The 18,557-nt window shown below is 41.5% G+C and overlaps 1 protein-coding gene across 9 annotated transcripts in view; it reads right to left on the bottom strand.

The window, feature by feature from the left end:
* The window catches only part of RNF216 (ring finger protein 216), a 120,695-nt gene that overhangs the window by 86,195 nt on the left and 15,943 nt on the right, over positions 1-18,557 (bottom strand). For 7 of the 9 annotated variants that reach the window (XM_059881385.1, XM_059881386.1, XM_059881384.1 and 4 more), the window contains 5 exons: positions 14,749-15,603; positions 13,733-13,809; positions 8,138-8,240; positions 6,329-6,493; positions 1,038-1,152 (listed from right to left, as the gene is read on the bottom strand). In XM_059881385.1, the coding sequence (XP_059737368.1) occupies positions 1,038-1,152; positions 6,329-6,493; positions 8,138-8,240; positions 13,733-13,809; positions 14,749-15,603 (1,315 nt within the window). The remainder of the gene's footprint in view (positions 1-1,037; positions 1,153-6,328; positions 6,494-8,137; positions 8,241-13,732; positions 13,810-14,748; positions 15,604-18,557) is intronic. The other 2 variants (XM_059881387.1, NM_001193258.1) reach the window with 1 other exon arrangement.

The following is an 18,557-nucleotide window of genomic DNA, read 5'->3' as shown; positions in this document are numbered from 1 at the left end:
AGGAAGATCCCCTGGAGAAGGAAATGGCAACCCACTCCAGTATTCTTGCCTGGAGAATCCCACGGACAGAGGAGCCTGGTGGGCTACAGTCCATGGGGTCGCACAGAGTCGGACACGACTGAGCGACTTCACACACACACACACACACACACACACACAATGAAAAACTGCCTTTACACTGTCCTCACTTTCATTCTGCCACAGATCTGTGAGAACATCGTGTCTGGAGAGCACTGCTTCACAGAGCAGCTTGGTGACCTCAGAAGTCAGAACTTAGGACATTTTGTTTTAGATCCTAAAGAGTTCAGAAATTCAAATACTTTCCAACTCTGTAGCTATCTCATGGATTTTCCATTTAGATACACTTGAAGTTATGAAATTAATTACAGGTGTAACAGAAAGACAAATAGGAGAAAAGGGAAACATTTATGAAATAATCCACAGGAAAAGTTGAAGTGTACTCTTCTTGGACACAAGCAACTGAGATTAAGTCTGTTGCCAAATTCAGCAAGTTTACCTTTGGGAGGGTGGCAGTGAGGAGGGGAATTAGACCGAAGTAACCTCTTCGAAAGAGCTTTCAGCAGTTATTTCATCAATATGAGTAACAGAACTTTAAACAGTTTAAGTGGCAACCTAAGAGCTGTGTGGCTTTTGCTGTGCAGAACCCACCCTCTTAGGTATGTACGGGACTCCTCTGCAGTAAGCTAACAAACACTGGTCCACTTTTTACCAAGTAGTCATAAGGTTAATTCTTGTCAAACCTTCAAGACCCATTTTCCCCTCAAGCTTAAAAATGTCCCTACACACAAATCTCTAACACTGCACACAATTTTCCTTTCATGGTGTATCCTAGGCAGAAGGAAGACGACAAATGCAGCCACTTTCTAAGAACACTGCCGTGCCAGCAAAGCAGTCACATCAGTGACACTCCTCAGACTGCTGTGACAGGGCACTCCAGGCAGCCACACCACGAGGCCCCTTTGGGTTGTGTGGGAGGGAACCCCTCACCATCATTAACAGTCACATTTGGCCATTACCTTGTTCAAATTTGAAATCTATGTAAGAATACTGATTCATTTCTTTTCTCTTTTTTCTTTTTCCACTGGTTTCTGGCGATAGCTCCTGCCATTTTTTAATGGCGTCAGAAAAGGCCTAAAAATTGAGAAAGGGAAAGGTTACTGCTGTAAATGGGACACAAGAATAGGTGAAACACAGGCAATCCCAAATATCGTTGACTCAGTTTCAGCTACCTTCCCTATATGGCTTACCAGAAAAGGTAGTGGCAAAATAAGCAGGTAGCATTTCGTGACTTCATTTTCTCTTTCAACAACTGCTGTAATGGCAGAACCAAGATGCTGACTGATAAAGAGGTGCGTGAGAAAACAAACTACGGAAGGTGTCCATGAGTAAGCACAGGTTAAACCACGTAACCAACGGCTACAGGTCCCACTCCACAGGCACCACATCACCTGGTGCTTCTGTGGGCAACAATCCCGCCTCCATCCCCCCACGTTCTTGCTGCTCTCACTCACTTCCCCACTTTGTACTGGAGTGCAAAATGCTTATGCCAGAGATACTCCCTTCTCTTCCACAGCTTTAGCTTCTCCCTCTTTTTATATCTTTCCAATTGGCATTTAAAGGTGATCAAGTCTCTGCTATCTTAAAAGAAAACCTTTCCTCTCAGACCTCTTTCCTCTTCCAACTACCAGCTCTGCTTTCTTCCCTTGTTTGTAGCCAAGCTTATCAAAAAGCCACCTGCACATGACATCACCTCGCCTCCCAGGAGCGCCAGCCCCCTCTGCCCTGGCCTCTACCGCACCTCTCCACTTGCTCACCTCCCTAACACAGGGCCCAGTCCAGGGCCTCAGCTTCGGCCCTCGCCCCCCTGGAGCCCAGGGGTGATGCCACGCGGCCTGCCCCGCTCTCCTGACCTCCTCCTTGCGGCCTGCCCCTCTGCCTCGTGTTTCCACGTGGGGGGTCTTCCAGGCAGCCCTGGCTCTCTTCTCACCTGACAGTCTCTTCAGGTGCACCTCGTCCAGGCTGGTGAGGTCACTTTCTATATGCTGAAGAATCTCAAAATCCCTTCTCCAGTCCGTTATTTCCCCCACTTTTGGTCCATTCAGCCACTCAATGAATTGTTTTTATTCAGATATCTGAGGCCCACCCAGCAGCATGCTGGCAGTTCAGCATTTCCCGGACAGAATTCACTATCTTTCCCTCCAAATTAGCTCTTCTATGGGAATCCCCATCCCAGGAAATGACACCCCTGTCTTTCACGCCCTGCCCTCCCTCCCTACTGCCCTCCTGCTTATGCAACACTTAGGGGTGTGGTTCAATGTCACTTGCTCAGAGAGGCCCTCCTGGAGCCTCTCAGACCACCCTCTAGTTATATACTCTTTCGGAATAGTTATCACAGTTGTAATTACATACTTATTTGTGATCTGTTTCATGTTGTTTCCTCCCCTGAACTCTGAGCCTCTAGGACAGGGACTGTTACAACAGCTCATAGTGTACCTTCAGCAACATGCACAATCTGGATCTAACACTTATTTGGTAAATAAAAGGTTACAGGGATGTGCATGTGTTATAGGAATGTTGCTAATAAATCATATTCTGAACCTGTTTATCTTAAACAGCTATGCATCCCTGTGGTAAAATGGTAACAAAACAAGTATTTTAAGAGAGGATCAGCCCTGCATCTTAACCTAACTCCTATCTCCCTTCCTTTTCAAAGCTCCTCAGTGTGGGAATCAAAAGGGAATTGACATTTGCTGTATGCACCTCCTATAAGCTAGGCACTGCATGCAGCCCTTTCAAGTCCTTAACTTAAGCCCATTTAATTCTCACTGCAATCCTCTAAGGGAGGTTATTATTTATTTCACAGTAGAGGGAAGCAAGGCTACAGAGAAGGGCAAACCTTAATTAAAGCGAGGACAGGACTCAGGCCACTTTTGGAACTACAGCTCCTCTCTTTGGCGTCACTGTGTCCTCAGTCAGACTCAGTGCAACTCCACTGAGTTTCATCTTGCCACCTCTCTACATCCCTGATCAGTGTCCGCCACAGCTGGAGTGCCTCCTCCCTGGCTTCCTTTCTTTCTGGAATTCCCACTATACAAGGTATTCCCCACAAATTCTTAGGCACCAATGTCTGTACTCAACTCCAAGACTAATTGATACCACATTTTATCTACAGGCAAATACCCCGCCCTTCAACTAAGGCTATTCTCTAAAACCCAGGAGAGGGAACAAGACAAGTTACTATGACTTGCATTTTATAAATGAGGTAACTCGCAAATCAAATTCCCAAAGTATTAGTTTTAACAATCAAGGATTCAGGCTGGTTACAATTTTCAGGGCATCTGTGACAGCAGCCAAACTTCTTTTAAGGGATGACCTAAAAACACAACAACTGGCATCTGATGACGTAAAAGCTGAGAAGTAGACAGAGACTCCTCTGTGGAGCCTGGTGGAAAGGTCAACTCCAGAGACAGAGATATGTTACCTGTATGGAGATAAAGGTGACCATTCAAGTACACGGAGGGAGAAACCTAAGAAGCCTGGGTAAGACCCTGAGAATGACCACCTCACACAACAGAAGTTAAAGGATGGGTTAAACAAGATGGCCCTGTACACCAGCATTAAGTTTCTGAGGGAAGAAACCTGTATGTCCACTGTGACATTCCCAACGTGTGACGATGGCAGGCACTCGGCAAACTGCCTAAAAGAAAGAGGTAGTCACACCTGTGGCAGGAGAGGAAATTTTCAATCTACTCGAACCATCAGTCAAGTGTGAGTGTGTAAAGCAAGACACAAAGAGTGGTCAGGATCTCCGGGCTGGCCAAAGAGTTGGTTCATGCTTTTCCGTAAGATGGTACACGAATACCTGAATGAACTTTTTGGTGAACTCAACAAAGTAAAGAAAATTTATCTTTGTCAAAAGGCAAGGTGAAGGAAATCCCAAGATGACAGTCACAAGGCAGGCATGGAGAAAGCAGTGGGCATGAAGTTCTGCAAGTTTAAGACCAACAAGTGGCAGAACCAGAATTAAAATACAAGCGAGAAATCATATCTAAGTTTGATCAAGATTCTGGATGTAACCAATTTATAGGAAACAGACGAACTGTTTATTTATAATGCAGGGGTGTAGTCAGAAAAACTCAAACTGTGGAAGCCTGTAAGATAAAACAACCCAAACAAATAAGCAGTAAGGAAAAACAAAGGACAAAGAGAGCTTGCAGAGATTGAAGAACTCACCAACCACACGCAATAAACATATTTTACTTGGAATTCTGTGACCAAACAAGCTGCTTAAAGACTTATGACATATTCAGAGAAATCTGAATGCTGACTGGACATCTGATAATGTTAATTTTTAAGGTGTGATAATGGTATTTTGATTAGATTTTAAAATACTTTGTCTTTGCCTTTATCTTTTAAAAATTAATACTGAAATACTTTATGGATGAAAAAAATGAAATGAAGCCTAGAATTTACTTCAGGTAGGGGTAGGCAGGTAGGGGTGGAAATACAAGTCTGGGCAGGAGCTGGCAACTGCAGAAGGGGAGTGACAGTATGCAGGGGCGTGTCACAATACCAGCTCTACTTCTGTATGCGTCTGATGTTTACAGTAAACAGGGAAAAACCAGCAATCTGTGGAGAACTGACCCTGCCTTAGTCAGCATGCCTTCTCTAAGCTGTCACCATGTTTGGGGAGTGGTGCAGAGAGGACAGCTACTGCAGTGGCAAGGAAGCCCCTCAGGGTGTGTTTTCTGCCTCCCTGCCTGTGAGTATGACCTCCTACAAGGCACAAGTCTTGTGCACCCTGTGTGTACAACAGGGAGACGTTCTAAAAGGGCACATCAGATTTTAGCTTTTGTCAAACATTATTTCCCCTTAAATACCTGATGTTCATTCAAGTAGCCCAACCCATCTCTTCAAAATCCTGTAAAATCTTAGATTAACTGCCCAAACAGACACCACAAAAAATATAAAGGGCCAGACAAATGAGGAAAAGGATATGGAAGCTATGAACAAGAAATGAGCCATAAAACTCTCCCATTTCCACCCAAATAACGACAAGCTGGGGGATGATCAGACCTTCAATGTGGAGAAGCATCTGCTAGCGAAGTCACTTTTACTGACCTCAGGATGTAGGCAGGGACATTTCTAATGAGGACTATCCCACCTCCAGACCACGGGAGCTGTCTCCTGCTGCTACACTTTTGCTTTTCATCTGGGCTTCCTGGGAGCTCAGAAAATGTGTAAGGCACCACAGGATCAATAAAGATGCCACACAGGGCCCTAAAGATGAAAGAGTCCCTTCTTTCTCAAGGTCATTAATTTGGAGGGGGGAAGCGCATTCATTTTTGAATGACAGTACAGACATTCCCTCTTTAGCAGGGGAAATGAGAAGGCATTATCTATCAGAAATAGAAGGCATTATTTCTGTAATCCCTTCAGAGTATTTTTAACTAAAATGAACCTGTAATTAGGAGTTTGCTGACAGATGCCTGGATCTTATCAAGGTAGAGGTGGAAGGGGCCTAGACTCAGCACATTCACTGATGTTCACCTTCTTTCAGGTTAAGACCCAGTGGGTGTTTTAACAAGTAAAGTAACTCCACATTTGCTTGTCTTCTGGAAAGAAAAGCACACTGTTTGCTAAGAGTCACCAGAACTTCAGCAAGAGAAACCGATTTAAAGGCAGGAGAGAAGAGGAACAGGTCAAGGACCTGCTGGCGCTGCTCTTCCGTCCTGGCTGTTGTCAAAGGGCCTGTACAGTGGGCTGCACTAAATGGAGCATGCCTGCTACTCACTAGCGACCAGCACCTTTCTAAGATCTGGAAGAGGCCCTTAAGTGGAATCTTTATTTAGAGTCTAGAAAGAAAGAAAGAAAACCTTCAGGAGTTGCCCACTCTCTTCTGAAGCAAACCACCACTCCCTGGGCAGTACTGGGCTTCTGGCCCTTTACACTCTGCCTCACGTTAACTGGTAACTGAGGCATCTCGAGGAGGGTCGTGGGACTAGCCCCAAGACAGAAAGCACACCAGGGAGGAACAGCAGGGGAACACACGCTTCCACTCCACATTCCATGGGGAAATTCATGTCCTTATGGTCATACCAGAACTTTCCTGCTTCGAATCTGTGTTTCTTTTCATTCAGTTCCTTCTGATCAGCAAACCCTTTGTCTACATATATTCACCCTGACAAACTCCTTAGCTCTTTGCCATCATAAACCAGCCCAACTTCTGCAAGCTGAACTCTTCATCCTGTTATCACGGGAAGAAGCAGTCAAGAGGTGTGCCCCACCAGAAGACCAAGGAGAGCACCTTTCGGGTGATTGCATAGTGTCCTTTGAGCTCGTGCAGGGCCCACTTGATGTCCTGACTGCTAAGCATTTTGAAGTCGGCCATCAGGAGGTCGGCAGCTTGGATGAAGCAGTGCTGGTCAAGAGGAGCTAATTTAGAATAGTCAAAAAAGTCTACTGTAGGCAACTGAAACGAGAGAGAGGCACAACATTAGTGGCCAGACAGTGTATTTCTAGAGGGAAATCATTTGAAGAATTACTTACTGAAGAACAGAATAATCTGACTTGTACTAATTACTCTAAAGGAGGATACCAGCCCTGAGCAAAGATGAAGAAATGATATTCAGAGAGGTTAAACAAGCTGTCTGGAGTCTGGAGACTAGTTTTGCTAGTTGGAACTATGAAAAAGTATAGTCGGGGGTTTGAACACAAGTTTTTAGCCATTTTCTTTTCACAAATTGTTTAGAAAAAACTGAGGTTTTTTTTCCCCAGCTACAAAATACAGACATACTTCAGGAATACTGGAGGTTTGGTCTCAGGCCACTGCAATGAAGTCAGTATCACAATAAAGCAAGTCACACAAATTGGTTTCCCAACTTTTAGAAAAGTTAAAATTACACCATACTGTAGTCTAGTAAGTGTGCAACAGTGTATGTCTTAAAAAAAATGCACATATCTCAATTAATTCTATAATTTATTGCCGAAAAATGCTAACCATTATTGGAGCTTTCAGCAAATCAATCTTTTTGCAATAGTAACATCAAAGGTCACTGATCACAGATTATCATAACAAATGCAATAATAATAAAAAAGTCAGAAATACCGTGAGAATTACCAAAATGTAACAGAGATATGAAGTGAACAAAAGCTGTTGGGAAAACGGCACTGACAGATTTGCTCAAGGCAGGGTTGCCACAAACCTTCAATCTGTGAAAACAAAAACTGTAACGTCTGTAAAGTGCAATAAAATGAAGAGCAATAAAATGAGTAATAACCATACATGAAAGAAACAGTCAAAAAGAATTTGTGGGAAGTGGAAGGATGGTGCAATAGAGACCAGTGAAGCAGTTCTGAACTATACTTTCCTTCAACCACTGAACATACTAAATGCTGGTCTGGACCACACATGAAGACAATGATTAAGATTTTTAAAAACCAAACTGTTTATATCTTGACACAGGATTTGGTTACACAGGTGTATGCACTGTATATAAATCTTACTCACAAAGAAAAACAGATATTAAACTCTAGGCAACAATCTGCATGCTGAAGTATTTATGCGGCAGAGTACTGATGTTTTCGCAATTTGCTCTGAAGTGGGTTATGATAAAATATAAGAGGGATGCGCTGATGGACAGAGGGATGGATATGGGACAAACTGGACACAGTAAAGTGTTAACTTTTAATAGTACTGGCTGGTATGTATACAGGAAACCAATAGAAAGTTCTTTTGGCTTCACTGTGTGTTTGAAAATTTCTTAATAAAATGTTAAACCCTAAGATGATACAAAGAGTCCTGGACAATTCTTGATTCATGTTAGGAACTTGCTTCGTAGCATTAAAGATATGGAGGATTTGTTTAATTCTTTGTAGGGAATTAAATTCCATCTTCCCACTTTCAAGGGAAGATGGAATTACAACAAAAGAAGTCAAATACAGAACTCAAGGTGACTCAGAGGGGGAAATCCCACTAAAATATGTATTCTGAAAAACCTACTTTCCTGGATAGTCTTAAAAAAATGCATCTTGACAAAGCACTTTATTCCCTTAAAAATGATGAAAAGAGGAGAGAATTTCCAAGTAGACACTGCAAAGCAAGAGCACCACTTGCCTTCATCTCATCCTGGCTGGCGAGCAGGCTGCTACTGGGATTCATAAGGACTCTGTCTTCTCTCTTTGGATAATCTGGATTTTCCAGAAGAAAATTACAAAGTCTGTAAAAATAAATGATGTTACTGTCACTCTGCTTCCAAATGCCACACTTGCTCACTGATTCAAACATAATGTATGAAAATAAAATCTCTAGTCACACTGTAATTGACCTATCAGGAAATGAAAATATTTGCAGATCAGAAAAACAAATGAACAAATAACACGTTACACTGAATTTCTATTTTTACTTGCTAATGTGAAAAGCAATAAACACACCGATAAAGGTAAACTCCTCTGAAATTTCTGTTAGTTCTTACTGGTTGAACTGTATGGAACTGGAGAATTTAGATGAAAGTATCTATCATTTGTCAGGAAAACTATTAACAAATAAGGGATGGGGGAAAAGTCTGTATTCACATTCACAATTAAAAATAATTTTCTAAGAGTTGATAAACGGAACATAAAAGACCTGTGCTAATTCATTAATACTTTTTTTTAACCCTATAGTAAATAAATCCCCATGACGATTTGAGGGATGCTCAGTTTGCTGTATGGCTGAAGGAACAGACCATGTTTGCTTAAGAAAAAACTCTCTCCATTCCAAAATCACAGCCTTGTCTTTTTAATCACTACCATGAAATCTTTCAAAAGCAAGGATAAAGAGAATAAAATAACCCATAAGATGTATCACTGCCCAGATTTACAAATTTAACTAGCAAGGCCCTTCAGCCTATAAAAACCACAGGCAGCAACACTCTGTGCTCTTGGGATATTCCACAGTGACAAGGACAGCTGGGGTGTGCGGCATGAGCCACTTCAGCAGCAAGAAAGCTGCCAGTCAGAGGGCAAGCGGGGCTTTCCCTCCACTCCGGCTTGCTTTCTCCTGCAGACTGCCTTGAAGGCGCCCCACCATGACTCTCCCCAGGTCTTCTCCCGTCCAGTGTCAGGAATACAGCCTCTAATTAAGACAGGTCCAGCAGAAAGAAGTCAGAGAGAAAGTGGTCACCTCCCGCTCCTCTTCTCACCAGGCACCAGTGTTCAGGGACTGAAAACTGGGGAGGCGTGCCTCTTGCGCAAACCCCCTCAGGACCCTCAGCACTGGCCCAACGGCAATGCACCCTCCTTCTCCTGCTCCAGGACCGGTCAAGCACCCCTCAACCTTTTCTTCATCATCACTTGCAGGAACCCCACATGCACCTTCTTGGTAAGCTCTCTTCCTATCACCACACCTATTCTCTGGAACACACGCCAGAAGGCTTGAGAGGAAAAACCCCTTTCTCATATTAGAGCGGTAGCAAGGGGAGACACCCCCCTCAAGAATTCTGAGCACACTGCCCTTTAAAACCATGGCCACTGGTGGGGACTCTCTGTTCCAGTACAAACTGATGAGCACCACAGGTTATACAATCTCTGAAGGGTAGCTGAGAATCAGTCACCATGAAGAACTCAGTATTTGTGGAGAAAGGCATGGAGTTCCAAACAATCCCTTTCTCATGCACACCTGGATATATTATAAACCAGGTGTGGAAGAGCTCCTCCATTTCAACCTTACTTGTTTGTAATGTTCAGATAAGTGCGGCTATCAAAGGCCAACAAACGGGCAAAAACTAGGAATTTGGGGAAGGATAAAAAGGTCAAATAAACAAGAATCTTCTTTGATAGAACAGCCATGCATGAATGAAGCCAGGTGGCTCAAATGGGGTGTATGCAAGATGATCTTGGAAGAAAGCATTAAAACTCCTGTTTCTAGTTTTTAAAATCTCATCCTTTAAAAATTTCTATTTTTATATTTTTTTAAATGCATTTTCTAAACCTATTTTAGAGGTTCTTAGAAAAGAAAATTGAGAACCATCTCAATTCATTTTGTATTTTCAACACTATGAAAAACTTATATCAACATGATGCAAGATGTGGAATTCCACCAGTCGGGTATCAGAGGCTCTCACTTTGAACTGTCAAAATTGATTTCCATTTTAAAATCTCCTCTACCCTCACAAACACAACTTTCCTGGAATTAAATGATATTCAGTGGCACAGATAATTAAGAACAGAGTTTCCTTTCTACAGATATATGCTACAACCAAATACATTAATATTTACAGCCTGGGGCAAAGGCAGCGGGAGGCTTGTCAGAACTCAGATCTGCCCACCTACTGATATTATTCCATGCTTGATGTGACTTGACAAGCTAAAGGGTTTTGAGAAAGCACTCCCACTAAGTAAGCCAGGCTAATATTTCCAGCTTTTGTTCTTTAGTAGTTGTTGCTGCCTTGATCCAATTTAAGTTGCATCATATGTGAGTAAAGTCCTAGTTAAAGAGAGCAGGTTACTATCACAGGAAGCTCTCTGGGTAACAGGCTTCTCCTGCTAAAATGACCAGCTGGTTACAATTAAAGGTGACAAAGACTGGACACAGAATGTTGGAGAGTCAGCCCCACAAAATATCAGCCCGCTCTACTCTGCTCTGGGCCTCCTTTCAGCCCTACATTAACATTTAAGTTAGTTATGAGAATTAACAATTCAGTCTCAAAAGTCCAGGGACAAAAGGAAAACTGAGTCAGGAAAATCAAACAGTAGGACTTCCCTGGTAGTACAGTGGGTAAGAATCTGCCTGCCAATGCAGGGTATACGGGCGTGATCCCTGGTCCGGGAAGACTGCACGTGCCATAGGGCAGCCAAGTCCATGCGCCTCAACTACTGAAGTCTGAGCACCAGAGAGCCTGTGCTCCGCAACGAGAAGTAACTGCAATGAGAAGCCCAAGCACTGCAACGAAGAGTAGCCTCCGCTTGTCAAACTAGAGGAAGTGCCTATGCAGCAACAAAGACCCAGTACAATAAAAAATAAACTAATAAATTATATATATAAAAAAATCAGACAGTAGGTTTCAAAGTATTCAATACAATTACTGAACATTCCCTTTCCTCTGGAATTCATAAGACTTTGCATTAGGGACAGAGTCGATAAGTCCCAAGAGAAAAGGATGTGTGCGAGACTCAGGAGGAAGGAGGACAGAATTGTCACACGATCTGTCAATCTGATCACGTTTTACTGATACTGCAGACAACTAACCTTGTAGGTATTTAGAAAACAATATATTCATCTACAGAATGAGAGGGAAACATTAAAGCATACTAAATTTCTAAAGGGTTACTTTGCTGCTGCTAAGTCACTTCAGTCGTGTCCGACTCTGTGAGACCCCACAGACAGCAGCCCACCAGGCTCTCCCGTCCCTGGGATTCTCCAGTCAAGAACACTGGAGTGGGTTGCCATTTCCTTCTCCAATGCGTGAAGGTGAAGAGTGAAAGTGAAGTCGCTCAGTCATGCCCGACTCTTTGTGACCCGGTGGACTGCAGCCTACCAGGCTCCTCCGCCCATGGGATTTTCCAGGCAAGAGTACTGGAGTGGGTTGCCATTGCCTTCTCCAAAGGGTTACTTTAAAACTAAGAGTCAGACACAACTGAGCGAGTGAGCACAGACCACTGGAAAGCTATTTGGAAATATGTTTCAAGCATCATCAATCTATTTATAATCCCTGATTGCAAACTTTAACTTTAGGGTTTCAGGATCTAGAGTATAATTTTAAAAAAGGAAATTACTATATGGAATAATGTAGAATAACATTTATCAGAACATTAGTGAAACCATGAACAAGGAGAATAACAAAGAGGAGAAAAATTAACAAAGAGGAAAATTCAATAGAATAATTTTTAATTAAAGGTGATCATTAACACCATGAAGACAACAATGAAAAGTATTTTTTACTTAACATTACTTCATTAAAAATCCAAAATTATATTTGCTCTGAAAAAAAGTATGTTTTCATTCCAAGAACTAAAAAGGTACATTAAAAAAAATTAGTTATTTTTTAGTTTAGTGGACGTCTAGGAGATAGTTTTCACTGTAAAACTGTAGTCATTTCTGTTCAATTTTGTCATGACTTTAAAACTGCTCTAAAAATAAAGTTTATTAATTTAAGAGCTCCTATTGGTCAAATTTAGGATAATCCACTATCAAAAAGAAAAATAATTATAAATTATTTAACTTATATAATTATAAAAAAAACCTACTTATAAAACACCACTTATACAAAACCTCTATGTCTACAGTAATTTAAAAAACAAGCAAGTGGAGGAAAATAGCAAAATATTCCTTATAGCAGAATATCAGATAATAAACTGGGTGGTGGATATTGGGTATTCATTTTACAGTTTTTCTACTTTTTATGTTCAAAAATTATAGGGGGGAAAATCTGTAACAAAAAAAAAAGTTAAGAGCGAACTATACTAGATCAAGAAGCTAAAAAGGTCAACAAATACATTATGAAACCTTGATTCCAACCTGGTTTAAAAACCTGAAAGCAGTGGCTGCCCCTCAGTGGAGGGGACAGACAGGGCTACCAATGGCGCCAACAGTGCCTTGGTATGAATCAGAAAAAAGCACCTCCTCTGGGCTGCTATCTCAGAAAGAGGGCCCTTCACTCTTGGTCAGGGCAGCCAGCTCCCACTCACACCCCTGCTGAATTCTACCGTACACAATACAATCTTTGAATACTCTTGTTTAATTAAAATAATCTGTATTAAATAGCCAAAAATATAATTAAATATCTATTGTTCTTTATAAATTTGCAACTGTTCCACCTTTGCAGACTAGAAGGAGGTGAAAGAGTATAAGCAGAAAGAAACTTGCCCAACTCTTTGTGACCCCACAGACTACAGCCCGCCAGGCTCCTCTGTCCATAGGATTTCCCAGGCAGGAATACTGGAGTGGGTTGCCATTTCCTCCTCCAGGGGATGGAGCCGGCATCTCCTTTATCTCCTGCACCGCAGGCAGATTCTTTACGCACTGAGCCACTGGGGAAGCCCCAGCAAGACATATGTTGTATCAATGCTCAGAATTAACTAAACATCTTAATTCTATAACCACACATGATTGTAAGACCCAGAAAACAGTCTGCATACAATTAAAATTAGAACTCTTCTAACTGGATAATTAAAAAAGACATAATGCTAACTGAAACAAGCCAGCCATAAAAGGACAAATATTGTGTGATTTCACCTACATGAGGTCTATAGAGGAGCCAAATTCACAGAGACAGAAAGCAAAACAGTGGTTGCCAGGGGCTCAGGAGAGGGACTGGGGACAGAGTTCCAGTTTAGGAAGATGAAAACATTCTGGAAATGGATGGCGGTGACAGCTGTGCAAAAATGCAAATACACTTAATGCCCCTGCACTGCACACTGAAAAACGGCTGTGCATGTGCATGCTAAGTCACTCAGTCATGTCCAGCTCTCTGGGACCCATGGATTGCAGCCGACCAGGCTCCTCTGTCCATGGGAGTCTCCAGGCAAGAATACTGGAGTGGGTTGCCATTCCCTCCTCCAGGGGATCTTCCCAACCCAGGGATCAAATCCGAGTTTCTTGAGTCTCCTGCATTGGCAGTCAGATTCTTTATCACTGAGCCATCTAGAAAACCCTAAAAATGATTAAAATGGCAAATTTTTACGTTAAGTACATTTTACGGCAATAAAAAAAAAGGCACGGTAATATACTTACACATTCAAATCATAGTAATTCTTCAAATGAATTATTTCCTCAACATACCCATTTGCTACATCAGGAAATCTTACTTCCTAGGAAGGAATAAATACATTATTTATATGTCAACCCCTAGAATGATTTCAAATCGCAATAAAAATCAGATAGCAAAAAGTATACGAAATGACTGAACGCTAGAAAAGGACTATAAAGCAGGTTTGTGTCTGGCTTAAAATTCCACACTAGGTGCCCAGATTTATCTGTCTACACAGAATATGGAAAAAGGTCCCTAGAGACCACCTGGTCCTCTGCCCTCATTCTATGTATTCATTTTTCTCTCTTTCAGTAAATACTGAGCATCTCAGCCCAAGCAAAGGGCACCTAAAGATGAACATGGCACTTTCTAGTGTATATATACCCTTAAGCAGCACACGATCCAGCAGACCAGATGAAAAAAACCCAGGGAAGAATGATTAAAAGACTGTTCAAAGGCAGATGGCCGCCCACAAAGCCCTGCATTCACTTTCTTGGTCAGTGGTACCTAACACAACTTGTTATAAAGACAGAAATGCTCTATTCTGTGTTTCCCAGCATGGTGGCTGTTCAGACTCATGTGGCTATTGAGCACTTAAAATCTGACTGGTGCCACTGGAAATGAAATTGAAGTCTCATTTAAGACATTTAAACAGCCAAATGAGGCTGTCATATTGGACAGTGCAGCTCTAGGTCATCTTATAAACTTGCTTGAAGGGTTTGAATTTAGAGTTAACTCAATTCCTTTTTAAAAACTGTAGGGACCACTCATGACAGCACCAGGGCACCCACAACCTGCGGCGAGAAGCCCAGGGGCGTGCTGAGGGGGTTCAGGCTAGATTAAGGAATCCTGATTTAATTTTTGTACCTTCAGCTTTTCTTCTTCTAGTCTATAAATCTAGGAAATCAGGAAAATGAGTCCACACACACAACACTTTAGTAATGAAAGGAAACAATATATTTAGTGTGTATAATTACTTACTTATCAAAATAAAACTTACTGTCTCTTTCACCAACAGTGCAATGAGTTCCCGGTCTACGTAAGAAGCTTCTTGCCCCCACAGGTTTCCCAAATTGGGCTGCCGAGTTTCTTCTAGCGGAAATGCTGGGCCTGGTTCTTCATCATCTATTGCTAGTTGTTGGTCTTCAAGCTCTCCCAGAGGATGGGCAGGCCGAGGAGAAGCAGGGTCTGGAATCCAATCCTGCTGGGGCTCTGGTCTTGCAAACGCCGGTCTTGGAAAAGCTGACCCCCGGGGCTCATGCTGATACAGCAGTGGGCCCAGCTCTGCTTCTGGACGCCGCTCCTGAGGTACAACCTGGCTTGGTACCTCACGGGGCTGCTGGTTCAGAGACTGGAAGTAAGAGTGGTCTAACCAGCAGTCTTCTTCGATGGCCTGGTCATCGAGGATATCAGATGATTCTCCGAGGTTTGATAAAAGCTCTGTCTCTGACTCTTCAGATGACTGGTTCTGAGTGTCCAAAGGATCAGCTTCTGGAAAAAGATTACCTTCTTTTAAGATAATGACTTTCTGCTCTGATCTGGGGTTGATGAAGTCATTGGTTGCTTGGTTGTGACTTGGTCCAGGCTTAGGTTCTCTTTCTGTTTGGCCACTTGGCTTCATGAATCCAGAAACTCCAGGAGGCCCAAGATCTAGAAATTCACTGTAGTCATCCTCAGAATCATCCTGTGTCCCAGAACCAAACAATGAGCTGTTATACACGGGAAAATAGCCATTCGTATCTGATTCAAAGGCTGCTCTAGATTTTTTAGGCCTTTCTTCTCCCAATCTTTTGAGATCTTGCCATTGGGCAGCTGGTTTGATGAGATTGGGTCGTGATGTCTGAGGTTTGTATGTCTAAGAAAAAATGAAATTTTAATAATAACAATTCAATTTTTTTCCTGTGTCTATACCTTTCTTATGTATTATATTGAGCTTCTGAGGTAGGACAGGTAAGAAACAAAAACACCCTCCCCCATAAGACCTATTCTTCAAATTTATCTTCATACTGAAATCTGATCACACTATAGTAACTGTAAGAATCAAAGCAGCCATTCAGAGATTGAAGCCTGACTTATAGTTTGAATTATAATTTCACTTGCGACCACTAAAACAAAAGTTAACTGCATAGTAGAGAAAATGATGAAAGAATGACAACACAGCAGAGGAGTGAGAAATGGTCAGTAAGCACAAGAACACAATCTAAATCTCATTAGTAATTTAGCAAAATGCAAATTAAAACAAGATTCTACCCTCTTGCCAAGACTGGCAAACAACTTTTTAGTTAGACAACATTAAACACAGATGTGTTCAATGTGGGACAGATGTGGGAAAACTTCCTATCACTCATTCCTGGTGAATTTAGGAGAGGAATTTGGTATTGCTTACTTAAAAAAAAAATGTATATCCTTATAATCTATCAATATCACTTTTCAATATCAATCCTATACACCCTTATGTATCCAAAGGGGACATATATAAGGGTATTCACTGCCACACTGATTGCATCATAAAAAGAGAACACTAGAGACATTCTTAAGTTTGTCCCTAAGCATACAGTTAAGTAAACTATTTATCTGCTTTACAAAACACTCTCCGACTCTCCCCCACCCCCACCCCAAGAGGTGGTTCTCTATGTGATGACATGGAAACTTCACCAACAAATGTTAAGTGAAGAAAAGCTACAAAACACACACAGACATTTCTATTCTTTGGAAAAAAATGGAACATAGACATAAACATCCCATTTCTAAAAGCATATATGTGTATATATACAGTGAATATATACATACATGCATGAACCCACACACGTGTGAATTCAAAGAAAAAGATTTGGAAGGATACATGCCAAACTGGTGACAACAGTTCCTCTGGGAAATCTCTGGGGCAGGAGGGGCTGGTGAAGAGAGACTAGTTTTCTCTGTATTGTATCAATTTCTATAGAGAAGACAACTATGTGTTACTTGTAAATTTAAGAAGTAAAATGCCAAATTTTAATTTAGCAGAATAAATATGTCTCTGACCCTGATCTTTTCTGAAGTCACCCCAGTCCACAGAGAATGAGACAAAGAACTGAAGATCTCTGAATAAACCAGCACACATTTGTGATCCCAAATCACAATATATGTGAGGAGGAGCTGATAAATGCAGTGGGAGAAGTACATCCAGATTTCAGGCAGGCAGAGGAAGCTCCAGAAAGGCAGAGTTCTTCAAAGCAAGTGGTGTGGCCTGCAGAGGGAAAAGCAACAGTCCCTTGTTTGAAACACTGGGAATCTGCACGCTGTTTGGCACCAAGGATTTTCTGAGGAGGTTAGACTGAATGAAGACAGACGTCCCTGCTGAAGGTAGGCTGTCAGTGAGGCAGGACAGAGAGAACTTTGATCTGGGCTGCTCTGGAGGTGGCAATCACGGCTAGGCAGTAAGAAAGAAACAAGTGCACACATGCATGTAAGCACACTTCCCTGCCCCATGCAGCCCCAACACCCTCTGTCATAGGAAGAATTCCTGCTCGCCATGAACAGTGCCTGAGCCCTTCCCCAACATAAATGCCAATGAAGAGCCGGTCCAGGAAAATTTCAAACGCATTCAAAGTTGAGTAGTAATAAAAAACAAACAGCACAGAAACTACACAAAGATATCTAACTACTGAAAAAAGAAGTGGTAGACGAGTGGCACATATGATGAAATCTGTACCACAGAGTGAATGAAATAAGAAAAGAGAGATGCGAGAATACAATGGAGTGATGAAATAATTAGCTATTTTAATATACATATTTTAAATCATGGTTTTGTAGAAATACAGTTACTATCAAAAGTTGGGAGGGGAAATAAGTGAAGCTGAGGATTGAAAGATACACTTAAAGCTGATAAATCAACATGTAAGGACATATGTAAGAACAGCATCTGAAACTATAAAACTAAGTACAGTAACTGAAAAAAAAAAAAAAAAAACAAAGGATAAAAACCTTTCAAATCACCAGCAAGAACAGATGACCCCAATATAAATAAAAACTAAACCTCAAAGATGCAGGGAACATAGTGAAAGATCATTTTTTAAAGCAGTAAAAATGTAAAGCATATTAAACACTATGAGAGAACTAAAAAAAGCATAATAGTCATGTTAATAAACAAAAATTAGATGAATTCACTCACTAAATTTTAGTCTCTTAATTTAAGTAGAACCACTAGGCAAAACCCACCTATATAATCAACTATAGGCATATGTCCACAGGAAAACTTCCACATGAATGTTCACAGCAGCATCATTCATAATAGTGAAAAAGGAGAAGCAACTCAAATGTCCATCAATCAATGAAACAACATGTGATACAGCCACACAACGGAACATTATCAATAAAAAAGGAACTGAAGTACCAATTCATGCTACATCATAGATGACCATTAAAACTTGTGCTAAATGAAAGAAGGACCAAACAGTATATGATTCCATTCATATAAAATGTCTAGAATAGGCAAATGTATAGAGACAGTCCATGGAATTCTCTAGGCAAGAATACTGGAGTGGGTAGCCATTTCCTTTTCCAGGGGATCTTCCCAATCCAGGGATCAAACCTGCATCTCTTGCAGATTCTTTACCATCTGAGTCACCAGGGAAGCCCTATACAGACAAGTGGTTAGTTGTTCATAGGACTGGGTCAAAGAGAAGACAAGAGGGAAAATAATGGTTAACTCATCAAATCAAGAAAAAGGGCAAAAAATCCCACAAGTACACTAAAACAGAAAAGGAAAATTGGAGGAGCCATAGATTCAGAGTAAGTAGAGTAAATAGAAAGAACAGGCTATTTTGTTTA

This window comes from Bos taurus, chromosome 25 (genome assembly GCF_002263795.3).
Source record: "Bos taurus isolate L1 Dominette 01449 registration number 42190680 breed Hereford chromosome 25, ARS-UCD2.0, whole genome shotgun sequence".
In the NCBI taxonomy this organism is placed as follows: domain Eukaryota; kingdom Metazoa; phylum Chordata; class Mammalia; order Artiodactyla; family Bovidae; genus Bos; species Bos taurus.
Note: the sequence above shows the minus strand (reverse complement) of the source record. Positions and strands in the feature narration are given on the sequence as shown.